Raw genomic sequence first — 22,470 nt, forward strand, 5'->3', positions numbered from 1 at the left:
TGATGCTGATAAGATGATACATATACTTATTACTTTGAAGCTAAATGATTGTAATTCATTAGGTCACTCTAAAAGTCCTGAATAGCCTTCAGTTGATGAAGAAAGCTACAGTGAGATAAAGAGACTCCAAATTGAGAGACTTGAGAAATGGCGATCACAGCAGTGATTATAATGAAATGTTTCTCCCACTGAAAACCTCTTTGAGAATCATCTCTCTTGGAAGTCTGAAGAACATCACCAGAGCATTCTTTGGTCAGATAACAAGATTTTTTTTTTTCAGCAGACAGAGTGGAGTCACCCTGGGCAGACATGATAGTAATGTCTGGCCAGGGTGCAGAGATATGATATGAAGCTACATGAGTGCAAAACATGTGGAGTAAACAATCTAAAGATATTCCTGCATGATAATGATTAAAAAATGCTTTCAATGTCAAACAAAAGTTTAAGATAAAGTTTGACAGCGCTGACTTGAACAAGTATGTTGCCTGATTTGAATCCAACAGAACACCTGAGGGAAATTTTGAAGAGAAACGTGGGGAACAAAAAGTAAGACACAAAACAAAACCCTGCAGCAAGTACAGATAAAAAACATGTTGTTTCAAAAATATTGCATGTTTTGTCAGAGCAAAGAGGACTGATTCATTCATTGACAAATACAGATGCATGTATTCAAACCAGCGCAGCTGCTGCCCAGCACTGTCCTGCTCACCAGAAAAATCCCACCACTTTCACTGACGTGGAAATCTTACAGCCAAATATTCAAATCTGCTAATCAGATTTGATAGTTGGTTTAATTCCATAACTGACTGTGACTATATGTTAGAGGTTGTGAAACATTCTTATTAAACATTCTTAGAATAAGTTACATTTTGGGAGCAAAAGCAGCAACAGCGAGATTTGTGATTTTTGTGTTGTGTTTCCTTAAAAACTAAATCTAGACAGTGAAAGAATGAATTAATTACACTGACTTATAACTATCAGAGGCAATTATTAATTACGGAAGGCACTGAATGGTGCATGTGTGCAGGAATGATACGATTCAAAACCTCTTGTCTGTCAGAGAAACACCCAAAACCTCCACATTTTGAATGTCCTGTTCAAGAAAGCCGATAAACCTGGGGCGTTTCTCAATATGCGTACTTGTGCGTACTTGCGTTCTCGTGTACTCGTGATACGTCATCAGTCGGAGACCAAGTACTGTTCCAATTCGAAGTACGCATCAAGCCGAGAACGCGAAAAAGTCCCGGATGTGTTCTCGCTCCGCCCGTTTTATCGAGCATGCATCGGTGTGGACTTGGTACAGCTAAATATCCCAGAATGCATTTCGTCCAGAACAGCGGACTCCCGGCACATCGTTTTCAACCCCCCCCCCCCCCCGCCCGTGGTCTTTTCGCTACTCAGGTTAAACAAACCCCAGCAGCTGTCTATTGTATTAAATGTCCACTAAAATAAAAATAAAAGCGTTCTAACATCTCACCTGCTTGTTTTTATTAAGGTATGTACACGTATGTACATGTACACTATTTTTATTAATAGAGGTTTCACTACTGAGGTTAAAAATGATATATAAGTCACTTAGATCACTTCTAAATGTTAATGTTTGGTTTATTTCAATGTTTTATTTGTTCCTGAGTAAACCGGTTTGGCTGTGATTAAAGTTAAGCTTCATAACATGTTACTCACAGTTAAATTAAGAGGGGACGGCAGTAAAAACTCCGGACCTGTGACATCATCACGTACGCTGGTGTTCCAATTGTACAAATCACGAGTCCGTGCTCGCGTTCTCGGCGAGTCCGTACTCCCGTGCGTTCTCGGCCAGTACGTACTCGCCGACAACGCGAGTACGTACTGGCGTACTTGAGAATTGAGAAACGGCCCTGAAGTTTAATCCAGCCATGAGTGCGGACATTTTTCACTTTTTTACTGCTCTCAGATCAGTGATGAGATTTTAGGTAAAAGTTCGACACTTTGGTATCTGGAGTGATGTTTGCATGCTATCTATATTTTTCTGTCAATCGCGGATTTGTATTTATTCGTGTAAATGCTTTTGCAGTAAATCTTTATTAAGAGAAACGCGGGTGAAGTGAATGTGTTTCGACTCTCTGAGGTGTTCAGAGTGAAAAAAGTAGGTCACAGTGCTCTGACGCTTACGTCATTCCACAACTGGTCCGACCTGTCGAGGAGCGACTCGCTGGCACGTCTCAGATGAAACTCATCCGACAGGCGTGTGCATAAAGACAGATCCCCAGCTCAGCAGCCAGACACGAAGTTCTCAGCCGACATCCACCATGTTTCACCTCTTGCTTGTGGCCGTTGTACTTCTGGGAGGATACATCCTCCTCACACAGACTCTCTTCAAAAGATCCAAATGCAAAGGAAACGCCGCGATGTCAGGGAAGACCGTCATTATCACAGGTGAGACCGGAATCAAGCGCAGTTTGTATCAAAAAGACTGACTGCTAATGACACCGGCATCAAAAATGACGAAGTGTAGAAAGTGTGTCTACAAACAGTTGGGTGGCTGCTGTGTGTGCAGCACACAGAGCTCGCAGAGTTCAGCGAATTATCCTTTAATAGGTTTCTTTGCTTCCTCTTACGAGGCGATAAGTTTGCTGGTGTGTGATTATGATAGCGATGGTGAGTAAAGGTACATAACAAGTTTTATTAAATCTGCAGGGAAAAGCAGATGATGAGCAAAAGAAAAGAAGCCGTTAAATGTATGTTTCCTATAATTATCTTCAATATTGCCACAAAAAAGAGGCTTTGAGTCTTTCGACGATACCGACCTCCATCAGGAAAATGTAGATCGGCTTTCAGGAAAAACCTCATCAAAAACTAGGTGAACAGTAAATATGACATTTAAGCCGATTCAGCAGTTATTTCCAAATTCAAATAAAAATCAGTTTAACATTTGCATCTCTAAACTGGATTTGTACAGAGAGGGAATTCTCATCTAAACCTGAGCATTCCCCTTCTCTCTCTTCCCTCTGAGGTCGGGGCCATTTTATATGTCACAAATCTGTGCCGATCACAAAATTGGGATTTGTACAAATGTGATTGCTGTAATGAAAGAATTAAAGATGCGTTTTCTTTGTTTTTGTGCTTTTTACTTTGGATGGGAGTGAAGTTTACAGCACAACAAAGGTGGAAGTGAAAATCTAGAATTCTTGTTTGCAATTTAGAAAGGTTTCTACTAACCTTCAGATAACACCACATTAAACATTTGAATGGATGATCGTTCTTGTTTGTGATGGTTTGGGTTGATGTTGCTTATTCTTTTCCTGCTCTTCCTGTAGGAGGAAATACAGGCATTGGTAAAGCCACGGCTTTGCATCTGGCCAGGAAAGGAGCCAGAGTGATCCTGGCCTGCCGAAACAAGAACAAAGCTGCAGCTGCCATTGCAGAAATAGAAACGGTAAGAAGAACGCACTGATGCATTGGCCACAATTTCCTCATGCTGTATGAAAGTTAATCCAAAGTTTCTCAGAAATGAGCACTGACATTTAAAACAATAGCTTGTGCAGTCGTCAGCAGGGAGTGGAGGCTCTGTAACAAAGTCCTATCATACTGTAACTGGCCGATGTGTGCTTTAGGTATTTAAAGCAGCTGAGAAAAAAGAATACAAGCTAAAGTAGTATGTGGATATGACTGTTTATTTATATTTATTCAGTAAGTACAATATGACCATTTTAAAGGACAGACTTTTTTTAAGGGAAGCTAAATTCTGAATTGAAACGTAAGCTGTGAAAGGAGTTAACCTTTTAAAGGCCTAGCTGACAGAGAGCACAAAATGATGAACACAGAACTTTAACGGGATTTACACGATCCTGCTGGAAGGAGCTGAAGCGTTCACTTCTTTCATTGATGGCAATGTTTGAACTGTTGCTTTAAGAAAAAAAACAGTAAAAAGGGATTGAAGTGAAACACTGAAGCGTAAGTTAAATGTAACATTACCTTCACTGAATCATAATAATCTTCTTCCAGGAAACGGGAAGTACAGACGTGATCTACATGCACTTGGACCTAGCCAGTCTGAAGTCTGTCCGCAGCTTCGCTGAAACATTCCTGAAAACTGAGTCCAGGCTGGATTTGCTCATCAACAATGCTGGTACACACACTACTACACAACACCACAATGTCCAATTAGTTGCAAGTACGAGGTGCTTGCAACTAAGTGCCATATCTGGCAAAAAGACATGCAAATACAGTTTTTAATGATGTGCAGCAGCAGTGGTGATTTGTCTGTTCTATGGAGACAGAGATATGTCTATAGAAAACCAGCTTCAAGAGATTAAGAAAGTACAAAGATTTCAAAAACCATTGTTAAAATATGTCCACAGGATTGGTGGCAGACGGGCGGACTGAGGATGGATATGGCATCGAGTTTGGGGTGAACCACTTGGGTCACTTCCTGTTGACCAATCTGCTGTTGGAGAGGATGAAGAAGACTGGGGGAGGACGAGTGATCACCCTGTCCTCCATGGCTCATCGCTGGGGACACATTGACTTTAACGTGAGTTTACAATAATTTAAAGAGAGGTGTGAGATATAAAGCCATCCTCACTCTGGAACAAGCCTTTTTCCGTCTTTTGGGACTCTTATTTTTAAAAATGCCCTGCTCTAGTATTTCAGTAGTATGACTGAAGAGGTGATCATAATAAAAGTAAAAGTTGAGATTTTAGCATCAGAACTGGTTTTATTGCTTCACGATTCCTTTACATCAATGTGTGGTATGACATCAGATACTTTATCTCACATGGACTGCCCCAGATGCTTTCTGTGTTGTATTCAGAGACATTCCTTTTCTGCATTGTAATCTAGGCCATCACCCTCACGAATGATGTTGTTGCACGTCTTTCACCTTCGCTTGTCTGAACAGCTTATTGACAAGGTTGTTTTTGTATCTTAAGGCTCTGGTTGCAAACAAAGACCTGGGAACTGGCAGATATAGCTGGCAATTTTTCCATGCATACTGCAACAGCAAACTGTGCAATGTGCTTTTCACCCATGAGCTTGCCAAGAGGCTGAAAGGAACTGATGTCACATGCTACAGTGTTCACCCAGGTAACACACTCACACTGGTTTATCTTTAATCAACACTCATTTTAAGCTATATATTACTGTAATTCAAGCTAAATTAACTGTTACTATCAGCATTTTATCCAAATTGAACACTAAAGGCACTAAGTATGTGATTGCTCTTTGCCTTCTGCCCTGTAGGTGTTGTCCGGACTGAACTGTCTAGAAATGTCAGCCTGTGGCAGAAGATTTTCATCCAGCCTGTGGCCTGGTTGCTATTCCTGGACCCAGAGACAGGAGCTCAGGCCACACTGCACTGTGCCTTGCAGGAAGGACTCGAACCTCTGAGCGGGAAGTACTTCTCCTGCTGTGAGGCACAGGAAGTGTCCGCTCATGCCCGAGATGACAAGGTGGCCCTGAAACTGTGGGAGGTCAGCGAGAAACTCTGTGGACTGGCATAGATTTATTCACCTTGCTATAAACTGGTTGTCGAGTCCATGAGCGATGAGCTGTCATTCTGTCCTTTCTAACGGTATCGGTGGTACAGTGCTATATGAACATCTAGTTTGCTGTACAGCACTTCTCTTTCTTTTTTTTTTAATCCGTAGACTTTTTCTTTTTTCTGAAATTTAAACATCATTTCTGGTGTTCAATTTAATTGGTGTTGCTACAGTGCCATCAGCAGGATAGAAGCTGGGAATAATCAGTGTCCCTTTTTTTTTTTTTTTTTTAAATATGGTGTATTTATTGGGAGCTGATACATATTTGGTATGTTACTGTTCTGTCACCTGTTGTGAGACAACAGCAACATGTTTTAATAGTTTCTTCATATTTTTTTTTAAATCATTTTTTATTTTGTATTTTTATGTAAATATTTTTGAATTCTCTGTACATTGTTTATACTGAGGTCCTTACTGAAGTCCTTACTGAAGTTTGCCTTAATAAAAAATGTCGACCAGAATCTGTCCTCTTGGCATACATGCCAACCGTCACGATTTTTCCGGGAGAATCCTGAATTTCAGTGCCCCTCCCGAAAATCTCCCAGAGCCACCATTCTCTGGCGGCAGCTACTTAGTTTTGATATTACTCTTATTACTCTTTCTGGGTCACAAAATAAACTTTTAACATATTTTCAGGCAAGAATGTAGCTGTGTAAACTTCAAATATCTGCGCCGGTGAGAACAGCAAACCCCCGCGGTTTTTCGCTACTCAGGTTAAACATGATAAGTCACTCAGATAACTTAAAAATGTTATTGTTTGGCTTTTTTCAGTGTTTTATTTCTTTGTGAGTAAATCGGTTTGGCTGAGATGATTGGATTAAATAAAACTTTATTAAGCCCTTCGGGGTTTTCACACAACTGAATAAACGTCAAACAGAAAACTGATTAAACAGAAGTGTGAGATGGTTGAGAATTTATGCCAGTGTCCGGGTATACTTTAGATAGGAGGAGCAGATGGCAGAGTTTCACTCCACCGAGAGAGCTCGTGCCGTAATTCTGACCCTCCAATTTCACAGTCATTCACTTCCAGCCTACCCATCTTTCGGAGGACCTGGCCCACTTAGACCATGAAGGCCGGGTCCTCAGGTGGATGCAGCCTCTGAATCTGGAGACCCCCGCTGTTTCCTACCGGACAATAATAACAGTGACATTTAACTTATTTTATCTGATAAATAAACATTGTAAAATTCAAGTTTTTTATATATATATAAAAAATATCCTTTTGACTGTCTCCCTAATTCTGAGGTCTCAAGGTTGGCAAGTATGCCTCTTGGGTTTTTTTCCTCCTTTCATGGGAACAGAAGTTTTTGTTTTCCTTTAGAAGCCAGAATCTAATTCTTGCTGTGAAATTTTATTCATTTTGTTTCATTTGTGGCCTAGAATGGTCACATGTAAATTTCCTTAATATACACAATAGATAGTGTACAGCACATTGCTGTGTGCAATCTTGACTACAAGCTTAAAGTATGTTATTATACCAGTAACTTGCTGTTATTGGATGATGTAATTTTTAGAAAAGATTATTCAGGGTCACCTGTGAAAACAGCAAGTGCAAAACAAACTGTCACATGAGAATTGCTCAGCACGTGGCACAGCAAACTGTGCAGCCTCTTTCAGGTGCTGTCAAAACTCTGACATGAAGTTCTTCCAGACAGGAGCCTCTGTTAGATGCTCTAAGAATGAATAGGATCCTCCGTTGCGATCAGCTCAACAACAACAAGATGATAATCAGTTGACAGATTAGCTTCCTTTTTAGACTCAGTGTCCCAGACATTCAGTGTCAGATCTGATGACACGAATGCAAAGTTGTTGATCAGCATGTGATCTCAGGTGTTCAGGTGCTAGCTGCTTTTAAGACATCATGGAGGCACAGAAGGCTCTGCTATCTGGCCTGCTCAGTCTGAGCCTGGCTGGGGTGTCTCTGCAGCTCTGCCTCAGATTTGTGTGTCTGTGATTACTGAAAGGCTCAAGGAATGTTTTTGGTGTTTAGCAGCAGAACTGGTTCTTTTGTTTCAGGAAGGCTTTGTGTCCGTGTGTGGCATGCTATCCGATTAACTGTGTCATACACCTGCACCTTAGACTATACTTACACATGTTGTATGCAGAGGACCTCACCTGCACTGTAACCTGGGCTATCACCATAACTGATGTCATTACATGTTGCTCCTGTGAGTATTTGCCTTTGTCGCTCATTTGATCCTGTGTTTCAGGCCCCAGTGGGAAAGAGACTCTCATCATAACTTCTTCCAAAACAGTTCAGTTCAGCGCTGTTACAAGCTGGTAATGTCATCCAGTATAGAAACAAGAAGTAGTGCAGAGAGTTTGTTGGCAACAGCAGAATCATGTCTCATTACACTACACACTCAAGGTTTCTCCTTGGGCAGCATAATGCACTCGATGGATATTTTAATAATAAGCTCTGCTTCTTCCCAGCTGGAGCCCCTTTTGCCTTCAGAACCATCTTCATTTATCGTGGCATAGATTCAACAATGTGTTGTAAATATTTGAGTCTATACTGACATATGTGGCCCCTCTCCACTACAGGCCAAAGCTGCTCTATTGGATTGAAATCTGGTGAGCGTGGAAGCCGTTTAAGTGGCGTGGCAGTGAGTTCACTCTATTCAAATAGAGTGAACTCACTGCCACATAACCAGTTTGACGGGATCTGATCTTTGTAATATGGCGTGTTTTTCTGCTGGAGGCAGCTGTCAGAAGGCAGGTACACTGTAGTGATAAAGAGGTGGCCATGGTCAGCGCCAACATTCACACCACGCTCAGTTAGTAAAATGGAGCAAAGCCTCTGCTTCCCTGTTTAGAAATTCTACTTTTACTAATTGCTCTTCAGTTTTTCTTCACATTTTTTTTAATGACATAAAAGTTCAAGCTTTTGGTATTTTGTTGCTTCTGTACCTTCACTTGGTCACATTTCAGTTTACTCAAGTCTCAGTGATAATACCAGGTAGAGAAACTCTGGCCAAAGCTAAATTTTGATTTAGACAAAAGTCCTGAAATCTGTTATGATCGTTCTTCACAGTGTCATGGAAACATGTAAAATAATCTAAATAAAAGCTGAAGTGACAAAGTATGCATAGCCGTTGTCACAACAACACTAGTGCTACTGGTTGGTGTGATCAAAGCTCACAAATCCAGACTCACAAATGTGAAAACACAGCAGGTGTCTGCAGCCCTGCGTCTGACTCACAGGTCTGTGATTGCTGAGCAGCTCTAGGAACACTTTGGTGTTGAACTGGTTCTTTGTTTCAGGATTCCTTTCCATCGATGTGACGCGATATCAGATCAGCTGAGTAACAGTCCCTCATACTTCACAGTGCAGAGAACATTCTTCACCTGCACGGTAATCTGGGTCATCACCTGTACAATAGATGCTGCAGCATTGCTTTCACGTCACCTGAGTAATGTTCACTTGACCCTTTTATTAGGACTCTGTGTCCACCTGATTCCTACTCTCACTGCATATCACAGTGTTGTGTGTGAACATTACAGTCCATAGTGACTCCTGCCTTCATTTCTCAAACTGTCCATCACCACTGCAAACAAGAGGAGCCAACACCTAATGCAATTCCACCCTACCTTGCACCCACCTGTCACTGCTCCATATCTGCATAACCCCTGTAACTACCAGTCCAGTTAGATCCACAAAGACACCGAGCAACTCCTTCTGACCTTCTTAATACTTCTCCATCAACATTCAGGGAAAACGTTGCATCTGTGTTGCTCTTTCTTGGCATGAAGCCATGCTGCTGCTCACTGATCGTCACTTCTCTTCTTAACCCAGTTTGATCAATTCTTCATGTCCTCTATAGTTTCTATACCACTGCACTGCACATCAGCCTCGCCCTCATAAGAGGATAATTCTCCACTTCTCAGGCATCCTCTCAGTCTCCAAGATCACATAAAACATCTAGTTAAAAAGTTCACTTCCCTCTCTCCAGGACAACTTTTCTCTGTCTCCTTGTAATACTCTGCATTTCCAGATTCATCAGTGCCCTTCATCTCTCTCACTTTCTTCATCCATCACTTTCTCAAAATGATTCCTTCATCCTCATAGCACACTGTCTCTCAAAACTATTCTTTTTCTCCTTCCAAAACAATGGACTGATTCTTTTATACTATAGCACTATTGTACTCTACCTGAGCGGTCTATACAACATGCCTCATTGGTGCACTTTTTTACACTTAAGTGCTTTCTTTCTAACATTCACACTCAGAGGGATGCATCAGAGAACAACTTTGGGTTAGTATCTTGCCCAACGATATTCGGCATGCAGACTGGAGCAGCCAGGGATCAGACCACCAACGTTCTGATGAGCAGATGACCTGCTCTACCTTCTGAGCTACAGCCGCCTCATATTTTCAAGAACCAGACAATTTCATAAAGTTAGCGTAAACAGATGTTTACTCCTGAAAAGTAAATCTTCTATTGATCTTTGATGTACATGTAGTCACGTCTTCAGTCTGTGAAGTAAACAAAACGTCTGTGCTGCTCTGATGTCAGCTCATCACAGATATCTTTATAAGGTCATATGCTCCCAGCACACCACACCCAAACCACATAATATCTATGCACACCTTCCCATTAAATATCATTGCAGTTACAGTAAACAGCAGCACTACTGCTTATTTAACAGAGACACTATCTTCCACATGTACAGTGAGGGGGTTTGGCTGAGACTGTCCAGAAACTGTGCCAGGAGATTTTCATTCTGTTGTTCCTCCATCCGCAGAGAGCACTTCAGGCCATGGGGCACTCCATGTTGCAGGAAGGACTCAAACCTCTGAGTGGGCGTTACTGTGCAGGAAGTGTGGGCCCATGCCTGAAACTTGGAGCATGTTGAAGAGCACAGAAATTCTTTTGGATGTGTTGTGCTGCTGCCACCTAGTTTCCTAAGTCTGAAATACCAGGAGCCACTTTTAATTTCAATCCAGTTTAATTTAGCATCTGTGACAAACAGAAATTGAATTTTTGTTTTTTCTTTGTTTAAATGTTTTTAAAAACAGTGGAATAGAACATGGAAAGGATGTTCTGTCCGACATTTACTGTGTTATTTTCTGCTTTTTATTGTAGAGGAAACAGAATATCAGAGTTTCGCATGTATTTACACTGCAGTGCTTACTGAAACCTGTCTTAGGCTACGTTCACACTGCAGGTCTTAATGCTCAATTCCGATTTTTTGATCAAATCCGATTTTTTTTGTCTGCTCGTTCACACTACAAATAAAATGTGACAGCAAACGCGCTCTAGTGTGAACCCTCAAAGCGGCCCGCATGCGCAAAAGAAGACGTCACACACAACGCGCTCTGTTTAGACCCAGAGCAAACAGTATTGTTTGACTGATGGCCCTTAATATAAAGACTTCGGACTTTACGTTTCCCAATTTTTGCTTTAAGTTATTTTGTTATTTACATAATAATGTAAATAACCTAATAATGATCCTTATTGCTGTTTTAGAGGAGCGGTGCTTCAAAGGATAGTTGCAGATTTCTGTCAGAATCTGCAGATTATACAGTACAAATAAAATGTTCACGTTTCTCCAACGTTGTCTTCCCAACAGTTTCACTGACATCTACACTGGATGGCCAGGAAGCGTTCGCGATGTCTTCTCCGGAGCTGATAATTGGCGTCTGTCTTGTGTCAGTGACGTAAAAGTGACGTAAAAGATGACCATTCAAACAGCAGTCGCTTTCTAAAACATCAGATATGTATCCGATTCAGTACCACATACGAAAGTGACCCAGGTCGGATTTGAAAATATCGGATTTGTGCCGTTCACACTTTCATACCATGATCGGATATGGGTCGCATAGGGTCAAAAAAGTCAGATTTGATGCACTTTCGCCTGCAGTGTGAACGTAGCCTTATTGAAACAGTCACACAAAATCTGTTTTCTTCAGTTGTAGTAGTGTTCACATCTGTACAGATGCTGTACCAGTTCAGCACCAAGCACAGAAGTCTTCCTTAAAAGCTGCTCTATGTTCGAAGGTGTTTTTGAGTATTTTTTGATGATTATCACACAGTACTTTGTAAAATGTCTTGACTCTGGCTTCATGTGTGGAAAATCATGAGTAAAATTTTATTTTAGTGCTTTATATGCCACAAACTCTCCCACACACTTAACCCTCCTATTAATTTTTTTAACCACATCTTTCAGACTTATTTCATTAATAATAAAAATAATTAATTAGAAAATGTGACAGTTTCCATTAGTGATATCTTTGAATGCTTCCTTCAAATGTCAGAAACTAATTCTGGTCACATTTAAGTCAATGCAAGTATTATGATATGCAGTGGCGGTCCTAGCCTGTTTGGCGCCCTGGGCGAACACTCCCTCTGCCCCCGCGCACCGAGGGCTCTCGCGCTCACTTTTCGCGAATAGAATTTTGAAAAAACATCGGTGCAAATTATAAGTCTGTATCATGATGTCTGGTGTTTTCGTGTTTGTTGTTTTGTTTTTATTTTGTTTTATTTTGCGAGTTGGTTATTAGATGCTGCTCCAGCCAGCCAGAGAATCTCCCGCCACCCCGCCCTCTCCTCCCTGTGCCGCAAGCAGCAGGCGCCCTTACTCCCAGCAAATGGGCGATAGAAAACCGATCAGTGGCTATGCCATTCCCGATATGCGCTTGCATGATGTCGGGGCAGCATGAGTACGAGCAATTTTTCATTTAAATTTTTTTTGCCGATGCCCGTGATGCCGCCCCCCCACCACGATGCTGCCCCGGGAAACCGCCCGTGTCGCCCGTATCAAAAACCGCTACTGATGATATGTATGTGTAACGGGCCGAGCGGGGTCTCCTCTTGAAAATTGCCCTTGGGTGGGTGTGGTGTTGTTCTCCCCACCTCCTCCTCTCTTGCTCCTCCCACCCCTCACTCTGTCGTTGGCTGTGTCCTAATCCAGCGACCACATGCTTCGGAGTACACGCAGTTCGCGTACTAGGTACGGTGCGTACTAGGAAGTACGAGAAGTGCGGAAGTGAGAGGCTCGTGAAAATTGGATGGTCTAGCCTTCGTCGCGCTACTCAGGTTGCCTAGCAACCATGATACTGTCACGGTTCCTGGGTCGTTGACCCAGTGTTTTCAGTTTTGTCATGTTTAGTTTATGTTGCCACATCAATGTTGTTCTCACTTCCTGTTTTTCCTGTGTCAGCTCGTCTCTTGTGTCGTTAGCCAGATTATGTTCAGCTGTGTACTCACCGGTCTCTCATTATCATTGTTCTGCCTTTTATAACTTGAACTGAATATTACGGTTGTAAACTGCCCTAGAGCTCCCTCTAGTGGCTGCTTTGTAATATGGGTTTGGTTACTTTGGGAAGGGAAAAAATGAGAACGTGAAGAAGAAATCAAAGATGGCGGAAAGTGATGCCGAAATGTTATCATTCTAAGCTGATACGGACCTTAAAATGTTGTTGCCTTGGACAAGATATGTCTGTAAGTAAGAGTGACGATAAAGTAATTATTATCTTTTGTTTTTTGTAAAAATGGTACGATAATTTGTACATTTGAAAGTTTCATCTTGTTAGCTAGCTTGAGTGTAACAAGCTAGTTTACAATGTTAGTTAGCTAATACAGTATTTTGTACTTTCAGTTTTACGATGGTCAAAGAGAAGGCAATGGTCAGAGGCCATTCTTCAATAAATCAGCACAAAAAGGAAAATAAGTCTGGTTATTGGAGCATCGTCATCTCGCTGTCTAGCTGGTGAAACTAAGAGACTCAGGGCGAGGACAGCACAGTAAAAAGACATTAGCGCTGCGGGCACAACCACGAGGAGCTATTTTCAGCGCATCAGTTATGAGCCTACAGTCAGGAAAGCAATATCAACTGGATCTTCCAGAAGAGGAAGAAACACCAGACAGAAAAGAAACAGAACAAGTGCACAACGCAGAGGATATGGAGAACAAGGATAATGCAAGCAACGCAGGCACACAGGCGGAGTCTAGACGCTCGCGTACATCCAAGCGTTCATCCACAAGTTCTGCAGCACTTAAAGCACGAGCAAAAGCGGAGATTGCACGTGCACAGCTGGCGCATTCAGAAAGAGAAGCAGCTATAATGAAACAAAAAACTGAACTTGAGGCTAATTTACATGTTTTGAGTTGTCAAAAGGCTGTTGCAGTTGCAGAAGCAGAGGTTGCAGTCTATGAAGAAGAGGAGGAGGGACTCTCAAAAAGTGAACTGCGCTATCCATTGGTGGGACCACCCGCTAGTCCAAAACAACGCACAGCAGAGTATGTACAAAAACACTCAGATATTTGCCTTGAAGGATTCAAACTAAAAGTAGATCCACTTGCCTGTCACAAAGCTGCACGTGAACAATGCAAAATGGCTATGAATGCAGAGATAGACAATGACGGCTCACACGGTGCTCAAAAGGCTAATGTTAAAGTGGAACTCCAAACACAACAGAGACAGAGACTGGATTCCCCCAAACCTTATCCGTACAACACTCTTCAAACATCAACAGAGATACAGGGTGTCCAGGATATTACAAGCAGTGTTGGGCAAGTTACTTTGAAAAAGTAATTCAATTATAGTTACTAGTTACTTCTTCAAAAAAGTAACTGAGTTAGTAACTGAGTTACAATATTCTAAAAGTAATTAATTACTTGAAAAGTAACTATTGCGTTACTTTAAAAAAAAAAGTTTAACCCTCTGGGGTCCAGGGTATAATTGGCCATTTTAACTACTTTTGATTTTCCCTCCATATTTTACCTTTAAAAACTATTTACTTTGCCTTGTTTGGTATCATCCTTTTCAGCACAACCTCACGTGTCTGAATTTACAGTTATGTTTTCATTTTGACATACTGTATTAACACAATTGATCTAAAATCAGACAAAAACCATAAAATCAGAGTAGAAAAAGTTATATTCTTTACTGTAACAACCACAAACATCTTTAATGAATCATATTTCATAACTTTAAATGCAACTATAAATTGTCAATTTTAAAATCCTATGCACAAGTTTACTTTTACCTTTTTTTAAATAACCATTTCAAACTATTTACAGAACAATCAGCTGTTCTGCATTCAATAAGATGCCACACAAATTATTTGTGCCACTCCAAATATTTCTGTCCACTATAAAGGAGAACATCACAGCTGATACCTGCAGGTCTGACAGCAGCAGGTGTATCACTCCTGTTTCTAGAGACAGCAGTCGCCTCATTGTTCTGACACACAACACAAAACTATCCACAACACTACACACTAACTACACAAGACAACACATTAACTACACACTCCAAACACGCTAAACGTCACAAATCTCTCACATCTCAAAACTCGCTCTCTCTCTCTTTTTCTGCTCTCTCTCTCTCTCTCTCTCTCTTGCTGTCACTCCTAAAACTTCCGCTGTTTTGTTTTTTGTTTTGGTCATAAGCAGAGAGTGCTTGCTAGCGCTGTCCTTAGACAGTAAACGTGACGAAACTATTGAGGAAAAAACACCGTATATATTGTTTATCATGACTCTGGTTTTACGTGGCCTATCAGCACAATTTATAAACTGGTATATGTCACCTTGTTGCTTTGTCTTTAAGTGGTCATGTGATTGGCTTACCACGACTACTTTATTCTTCCTCAGTCAAACAGCAGCACTCATGCGATTGTTTTGCCCCCTTAGCTCCAGGTGTTGTGCTAGACAGTGATCGTGATTTTCGCGTCCGCGGGAGCGCGCGCAGCTGCTTAAAGCTGTAGCGTCCAGATTACTTACATAGACAGCTACTTCCGTGAAACTGATATAAGATGCGGTAAGCTGAACACAGCTTCAACCGTCTGTTTGTTGAAAAATAGTAACGGACCGCGTTTCCTTGTTAGTAACTGTAACGGCGTTGTAACGATAGGAATAGTAATTAGTTAGATTACTCGTTACTGAAAAAAGTAACGCCGTTAGTAACGCCGTTATTCCCATCACTGATTACAAGGTACCTGACACGGAGGGAAATGTTAAGTACTGGACTTTTGAAGTTTGATGACCACCCAGAAAACTACTGGGCGTGGAAGGCGTCATTTCAAAGTGCTATTAAAGACTTGCATGTTACAGCTCAAGAGGAGCTAGATTTAATGGTCAAATGGCTTGGAGTTGAGTCTGGTCAGCAGGCCAAAAGAATCCGATCAGTCCATGTCTTTAATCCAGCTGCAGCTCTCAACCTTGTGTGGCAAAGACTCGAGGAATGTTATGGATCTCCAGAAGTGGTAGAAAATGCACTGTTAAAAAAGATTGAACAGTTTTCCAAACTAAACAACAGAGACAACACAAAGTTAAGAGAGCTGGGTGACGTTCTGCAGGAAATTGAATGTGCAAAAGATGGAGGATACCTACCAGGCCTCTCATATTTGGACACAGCTCGCGGAGTCAACCCCATTGTGGAAAAGTTACCCTATGGACTGCAGGAAAAATGGATTGCAACAGGAGCAAAGTACAAAGAAGACCATAAAGTTGCTTTCCCCCCTTTCAGTATCTTTTCAAAGTTTGTAAGACAACAAGCCAAAATAAGAAACGACCCAAGCTTTGTCATCACACCTCCTGCCGACACAAGCTTCAAGAAGGAGAAAAGCTTTAGAGGCAGTAACAGGCAAGTGATTAGTGTACACAAAACAGACATTCCTACAGACACTAGTTCACCTCAAAATAGTTACAGCAAGCCAATAGAAAGCCCTGACAAGGTATGCCCAATACATAAGAAGCCTCACCCTCTTAAAAAGTGCAAGAGTTTTAGAGCAAAGCCCATAGATGAGCGCAAGTCATTTTTAAAAGAGAACAGAATCTGTTTTAAATGCTGTGGCTCTACTCAACATCTAGCAAGAGACTGCAGGGCTCAAATAAAATACATGGACTGTGGTAGCGACAGGCATTTAGCAGTGCTACATCCAGGTCCACCCCCTGCTCCAGCTGAGAGCTCTGAAGCTGATAAAGATGATGGTGGGGAGACACAGGATAGTGCAAATGCCTCAGTTGTTTCCAAATGCACAGAAGTCTGTGGTGATGCAGATAGCCCACATTCATGCTCAAAAATAAGTCCTGTGTTAGTCTATCCAGAAGGCGAAAAAGAACGGGCTAGAAAGATGTATGCAGTGCTTGATGAACAAAGTAACAAGTCACTAGCTAAGTCTCAGTTTTTTGAGCTCTTTAATATTAAGACACGCTCAGAGACTTACAAGCTCAGAACATGCTCAGGACTGTCAGATAATGTCGGCAGAACAGCAGTAAACTTCATGATTGAGTCAATGGATGGTAAAGTAAAGCTCCCACTCCCAAACCTGATTGAATGTGACATGATTCCAGATGACAGGAGAGAGATTCCCTCTCCACAAGTGGCCATGAAGTTCCCACACTTACAGAAGATAGCTGAAAAAGTACCTCCTGTAGAAGAACAAGTACCTATTCTGTTGCTTTTGGGAAGAGACATTATACAGGTACACAAAGTCAGAGAGAGAATCAATGGGCCACACAATACACCTTATGCACAGCGTTTTGATTTAGGCTGGGTTATAGTTGGGGAAGCCTGCATGGGGAAGACTCATAAGCCCCCTAATGTGAGTGTTCCCAAAACACATATTCTTCAGAATGGCCGTGCTTCTTACCTCTGCCCATGTCCTAACACGTTTCAAATCAAAGACCAGTTAAACACCACACCTAACCCCAAAAAGGACAGGGGAAACACAAACACCAATCAACTGGGAGAAACTGTTTTTGACAGGACAAAGGATGATGACAAACCAGCACTGTCAGTAGAGGACAAAGACTTCATTGACATCATGGAGAAGGAGGTGTATCAAAACGAATGTAACAGCTGGGTGGCGCCTTTGCCATTCCGCTCTCCAAGACCAGAGCTTCCAAGTAACAGAGAGCAAGCATTCAAGCGCCTCCAATCTCTCAGAAAGACACTCGACCGGAACCCTGAAATGAAAAGACAATATATCGAATTCATTAAAAACATGCTGGACAATGACCATGCAGAAGTCGCTCCACCTTTGGACTCAAACAAAGAACACTGCCATCCTTCGGTGTGTACCACCCACAAAAACCTAATCAGCTGAGAGTAGTCTTTGACTCAAGTGCAGAATTTGAAGGACAGTCCCTTAACAAAGTCTTATTAAGTGGACCCGACCTAAATAACACACTACTAGGTGTCCTTATGCGTTTTAGGAAAGAGCCTGTGGCATTTTCAGCTGATGTGCAACAAATGTTTTATTGTTTTGAAGTGAGAGAGGATCATAGGGATTATCTGAGATTCCTTTGGTATGAAGATAATGATCCCGACAAAGGTATTTGTGACTATAGAATGAGGGTTCATGTTTTTGGGAATAGCCCTTCCCCAGCTGTGGCTATTTATTGTATGAGGCGTGCTGCAGTCGAGGGAGAAGAAGAGCACGGACATGATGCAAAGCAGTTTGTAAAGAGACATTTTTATGTTGATGATGGTCTCGCATCCACAACAACAGTGGAAGAAGCTGTTGAGACACTCACAAGCGCTCAAAAGATGCTGGCACAGTCAAACTTAAGGCTACATAAAATAGCCTCTAATGACCACAAAGTAGTGGAAGCATTTCCTGCTGCCGAGAGAGCCAAGGATCTAAAAGACTTGGATTTAGAGTTGGACGACATACCCCTGCAAAGGAGCTTGGGGGTATTGTGGAATCTTAAAAATGACTGTTTTACCTTTCACGTCACCACTGAACAAAAGCCATTCACCAGGAGAGGTGTCTTGGCCACTGTTAACAGTCTATATGACCCGCTGGGTTTCGTGTCACCCATCACAATGCAGGGAAAAGCTCTTCTCCGTGAATTGACCTCAGAGCAAAAGGACTGGGATGAATCACTTCCTGCAGAAAGAGAAGGTGAATGGAGCAAATGGAGAAGCTCACTGAAGGATCTTGAGCGGCTACAGATACCGAGGTGCTACCTCCCATTCTCTCAGGCCATTGCTGTGAAAAAAGAACTGTGCATATTTTCAGATGCCTCCACCATGGCCATAGGAGCAGTGGCATATCTGAGAGCTCTTGATGGTGAAGGTCAGTGGCACACAGGTTTCATCATGGGCAAGTCCAAAGTAGCCCCAAGACCCGCTCACACTGTTCCTAGATTGGAGTTATGTGCAGCAGTGTTAGCTGTAGAGATGTACGAACTCATTAGAGATGAGATTGACATTGAAGTAGTCACTGTCAGATTTTTCACAGACAGTAAAATCGTTCTTGGTTACATACACAACAACACAAAGAGGTTCCACACTTACGTGGCTAACCGAGTGATTAGAATCAGAAAGACTACACATCCAGCACAGTGGTTTTACATAGCCACTAGTGACAATCCAGCAGACACAGCCACTAGACCGATTGCAGCTTCTGCATTGGCTTCCACGAACTGGTTTAGTGGTCCTTCCTTTTTGACACAACACGACATAGAGAAGTCTCACTGTGATAGTTTCACACTGATCGATCCTGACACAGATGCAGAGATCAGACCTGATATAACATGTTTTGTTACCAAAGCCTCAGTAACACAGCTAGAGCCATGCCGTTTTGAAAGATTCTCTCATTGGATGAGATTGTGTCACACTATTGCATCACTAAAATGTGTGGCAGCATCATTCAAGAAAACAAACACAGAAGGTAAAGGCTGGAAGTGTTTCAGTGAAACTAACACCACAGATGAAGTGTCTAAAGCAGCAAAGTTCATCATTCACACAGTACAAAGTGAAACGTTCAAGGAAGAGTACAGATGCATAAAAGAAAATCAGCCACTTCCAAAACAAAGCTGTCTTCAAAGGTTAAATCCAGTTATTGATGAAGATGGGCTCCTCAGACTAGGAGGTCAATTGGCACCTGCTAACCTAACAAAAGATGAGAAACATCCACTCATTATCCCAAATGCTCATCATATGGCCATCCTTCTTATTAGATACTATCATGAGAAGGTAGCACATCAGGGGCGTCACCTAACGGAAGGAGCGCTCAGAGGTGCTGGATTTTGGATTATTGGCAGTAAACGGCTTGTCTCTTCTGTTATTTACAAGTGTGTTCTCTGTCGAAAGCTTCGAGGACGACTTCAGGCCCAAACGATGGCAGATTTACCCGTGGACAGGCTGACACCAATGCCACCGTTCACTAGTGTAGGACTGGATGTCTTTGGACCCTGGACGGTCACCACACGTCGCACCAGAGGAGGAAGTGCAGACAGCGAACGCTGGGCTGTGCTTTTCACCTGCATGTCCACGAGAGCTGTGCACATTGAGCTCATTGAATCAATGTCAACATCCAGCTTCATCAATGCGTTAAGGAGATTTTTCTGCATCCGTGGACCTGCTCAAATACTCAGATCTGATAGAGGTACAAATTTTGTTGGAGCATGCAGTGAGTTGCAAATTGATCACAAGGACACAGAACTAAACTCATACCTGCAAGAAAAAGGATGCACATGGCTGTTTAATCCCCCACACTCGTCACACATGGGTGGATCGTGGGAGAGACTTATTGGAGTTGCAAGGCGCATCCTAGATGGTATTCTGTTGAAAGCCGTACATGTCCAACTAACGTATGAAGTGTTAAGTACATTCATGACAGAAGTAATGACAATAATGAATGCAAGACCACTTGTACCAGTCTCAACAGATCCAGACAAACCAAACCTTCTCACTCCAGCAATGCTCCTTACACAAAAGGTCAATGCATTATCTGCACCAACAGAAAGCTTTGGACCGCTAGACCTCTACTCAAAGCAATGGAAGCAAGTACAGTGTTTGGCAGACTCTTTTTGGAAACAGTGGAAAAGTGAATATCTTTCAACACTACAGCAAAGGAGAAAATGGACTGATGGTAAAGCAAACATAAAAGTTGGTGATGTTGTGTTATTAAAAGATGCTCTCGCACACAGAAATGACTGGTCCATGGGAAAAGTTGTAAAAACATTTGAGAGCAAGGACAATAAGGTTCGAAAAGCAGAAGTAAAGACTGTGAAAGATGGAAATGAAGTGTTTTTGAGACCCATCGCTGATATGGTTTTGCTTTTATCAAGTGATAAATAAGTGTGTTTGTAATAGCCGTAAACTGTTCTAAATGTTTATCAGAAAAGTTTGTTGTAGTGGCACAATTGTATTGTACCAGGCAGGGAGTGTTCTGCCTTTTATAACTTGAACTGAATATTACGGTTGTAAACTGCCCTAGAGCTCCCTCTAGTGGCTGCTTTGTAATATGGGTTTGGTTACTTTGGGAAGGGAAAAAATGAGAACGTGAAGAAGAAATCAAAGATGGCGGAAAGTGATGCCGAAATGTTATCATTCTAAGCTGATACGGACCTTAAAATGTTGTTGCCTTGGACAAGATATGTCTGTAAGTAAGAGTGACGATAAAATAATTATTATCTTTTGTTTTTTGTAAAAATGGTACGATAATTTGTACATTTGAAAGTTTCATCTTGTTAGCTTGCAGTAAGAGTGTAACAAGCTAGTTTACAATGTTAGTTAGCTAATACAGTATTTTGTACTTTCAGTTTTACGATGGTCAAAGAGAAGGCAATGGTCAGAGGCCATTCTTCAATAAATCAGCACAAAAAGGAAAATAAGTCTGGTTATTGGAGCATCGTTATCTCGCTGTCTAGCTGGTGAAACTAAGAGACTCAGGGCGAGGACAGCACAATCATCCTCATCAGTCTGTGTATTTAAGTCCTCGGTTTTCCTCAGTTCGGTGTCGTGTCATTGATGTCGCTGTTAGGTTGTCATATGTTCAGTTCCATCAGTCAGTCATTTAGCCAGCCAGTCAGCCTGTCAGCCATTTCCTGTTTCAGTTCTGTTCGTTCATATCGGTCTGCAATAAACACCAGTCTTCACCTACCTGTGAGTCCAGCGTTTGGGTCCTCCTTCCCTCCCCCACACTGCAACCCCTGACAGATACTAACCGCAAGAAACGTTTCATACAGCTTTGTTTGACAGAAATGAAGGAGAAGAAATGTTTTTTTTTGTTCATCCATTTTTTTAAGACATCACTTTGATTAGTTGAGTATCTGAGGCTGAGACCACGGGACTGTAAAACATGATTGCTGGGCTTCATTCCTGTACTGAACAGTCATTTCAAGATTAGTTAGTAAATAACAATTAGCTAATGTTGTTCATGAGACTAAAATCATCTCACTGTGGTAATGTAAATATAATATGGCCAATATTATATTCATTGTCAGCTCATATATATATATATATATTTATATATATATATTACAGGATATATTACAGCAGCGAGCTTGAACTCTGGGTCAAAGATTCAAGTTGCAGTTATTTATATTTCCTATCACCTTAAATCTTCACTCAAAGACAAGTACCTTTGACAGTGTATATATAGATGTATTATATATAAGAGACAAATATTGTTCGTTTAATATGTTGGCATTATTACATTTGGCTCAATGCTTACATATATGTGTAAAAACAAAATGTACGAGCTGTGATAACTGTATAAATTATTTGAACATTACCTAATAAGACTGATTCAGGACAGACAGTTAGTTATTTTAAACTTTCCTAGCAGTCCTTCACAAACAGGGAACAGTCTGTCTATTCTCTCCATCTGTCAGCTGCTGCTGGCTCTTCCTCCTCCTCTTCCTCACACACTGCTGAGTTTGTCCTGGTGGATCATCAGGGGTGCAAAGCCTCACAGATGATGTGCAGCAGTGGGTCCCTCAGTCTGTCCTCACTCTGGACACTTGCAGTTGTCACACATGGAAATCAAATGTGTGATAAGCTGCAGGATTCAAACACAAGTGTAACTTATAAATACATGTTCATACTTTTATTCCACAATCAGAGAGAAAGAAACAGAGAGAGAGTGCAGGACAGACAGACAGGTGACAGTCTCAGGTGTATACACTGCTACAAAACAGCACAAGAGAAGGAGGATTTAGTGTTTGTGTTATTACAGGTGCTAAACAAAAAGAGTTCCCAGATGGTAC

At 41.6% G+C, this 22,470-nt stretch overlaps 1 protein-coding gene across 1 annotated transcript; it reads left to right on the forward strand.

Moving 5' to 3' along the window:
* The first annotated feature begins 1,668 nt into the window (after window positions 1-1,668).
* On the forward strand, window positions 1,669-6,323 carry LOC134644771 (dehydrogenase/reductase SDR family member 13-like). The gene is made up of 6 exons (XM_063497824.1): window positions 1,669-2,415; window positions 3,297-3,415; window positions 3,985-4,108; window positions 4,341-4,513; window positions 4,911-5,064; window positions 5,221-6,323. The coding sequence occupies exons 1-6, from the start codon at window positions 2,289-2,291 to the stop codon at window positions 5,478-5,480; spliced, it is 957 nt and encodes a 318-aa protein (XP_063353894.1). The 5' UTR covers window positions 1,669-2,288; the 3' UTR covers window positions 5,481-6,323.
* Window positions 6,324-22,470: the final 16,147 nt, after the last annotated feature.

This window comes from Pelmatolapia mariae, linkage group LG16_19 (genome assembly GCF_036321145.2).
Source record: "Pelmatolapia mariae isolate MD_Pm_ZW linkage group LG16_19, Pm_UMD_F_2, whole genome shotgun sequence".
In the NCBI taxonomy this organism is placed as follows: domain Eukaryota; kingdom Metazoa; phylum Chordata; class Actinopteri; order Cichliformes; family Cichlidae; genus Pelmatolapia; species Pelmatolapia mariae.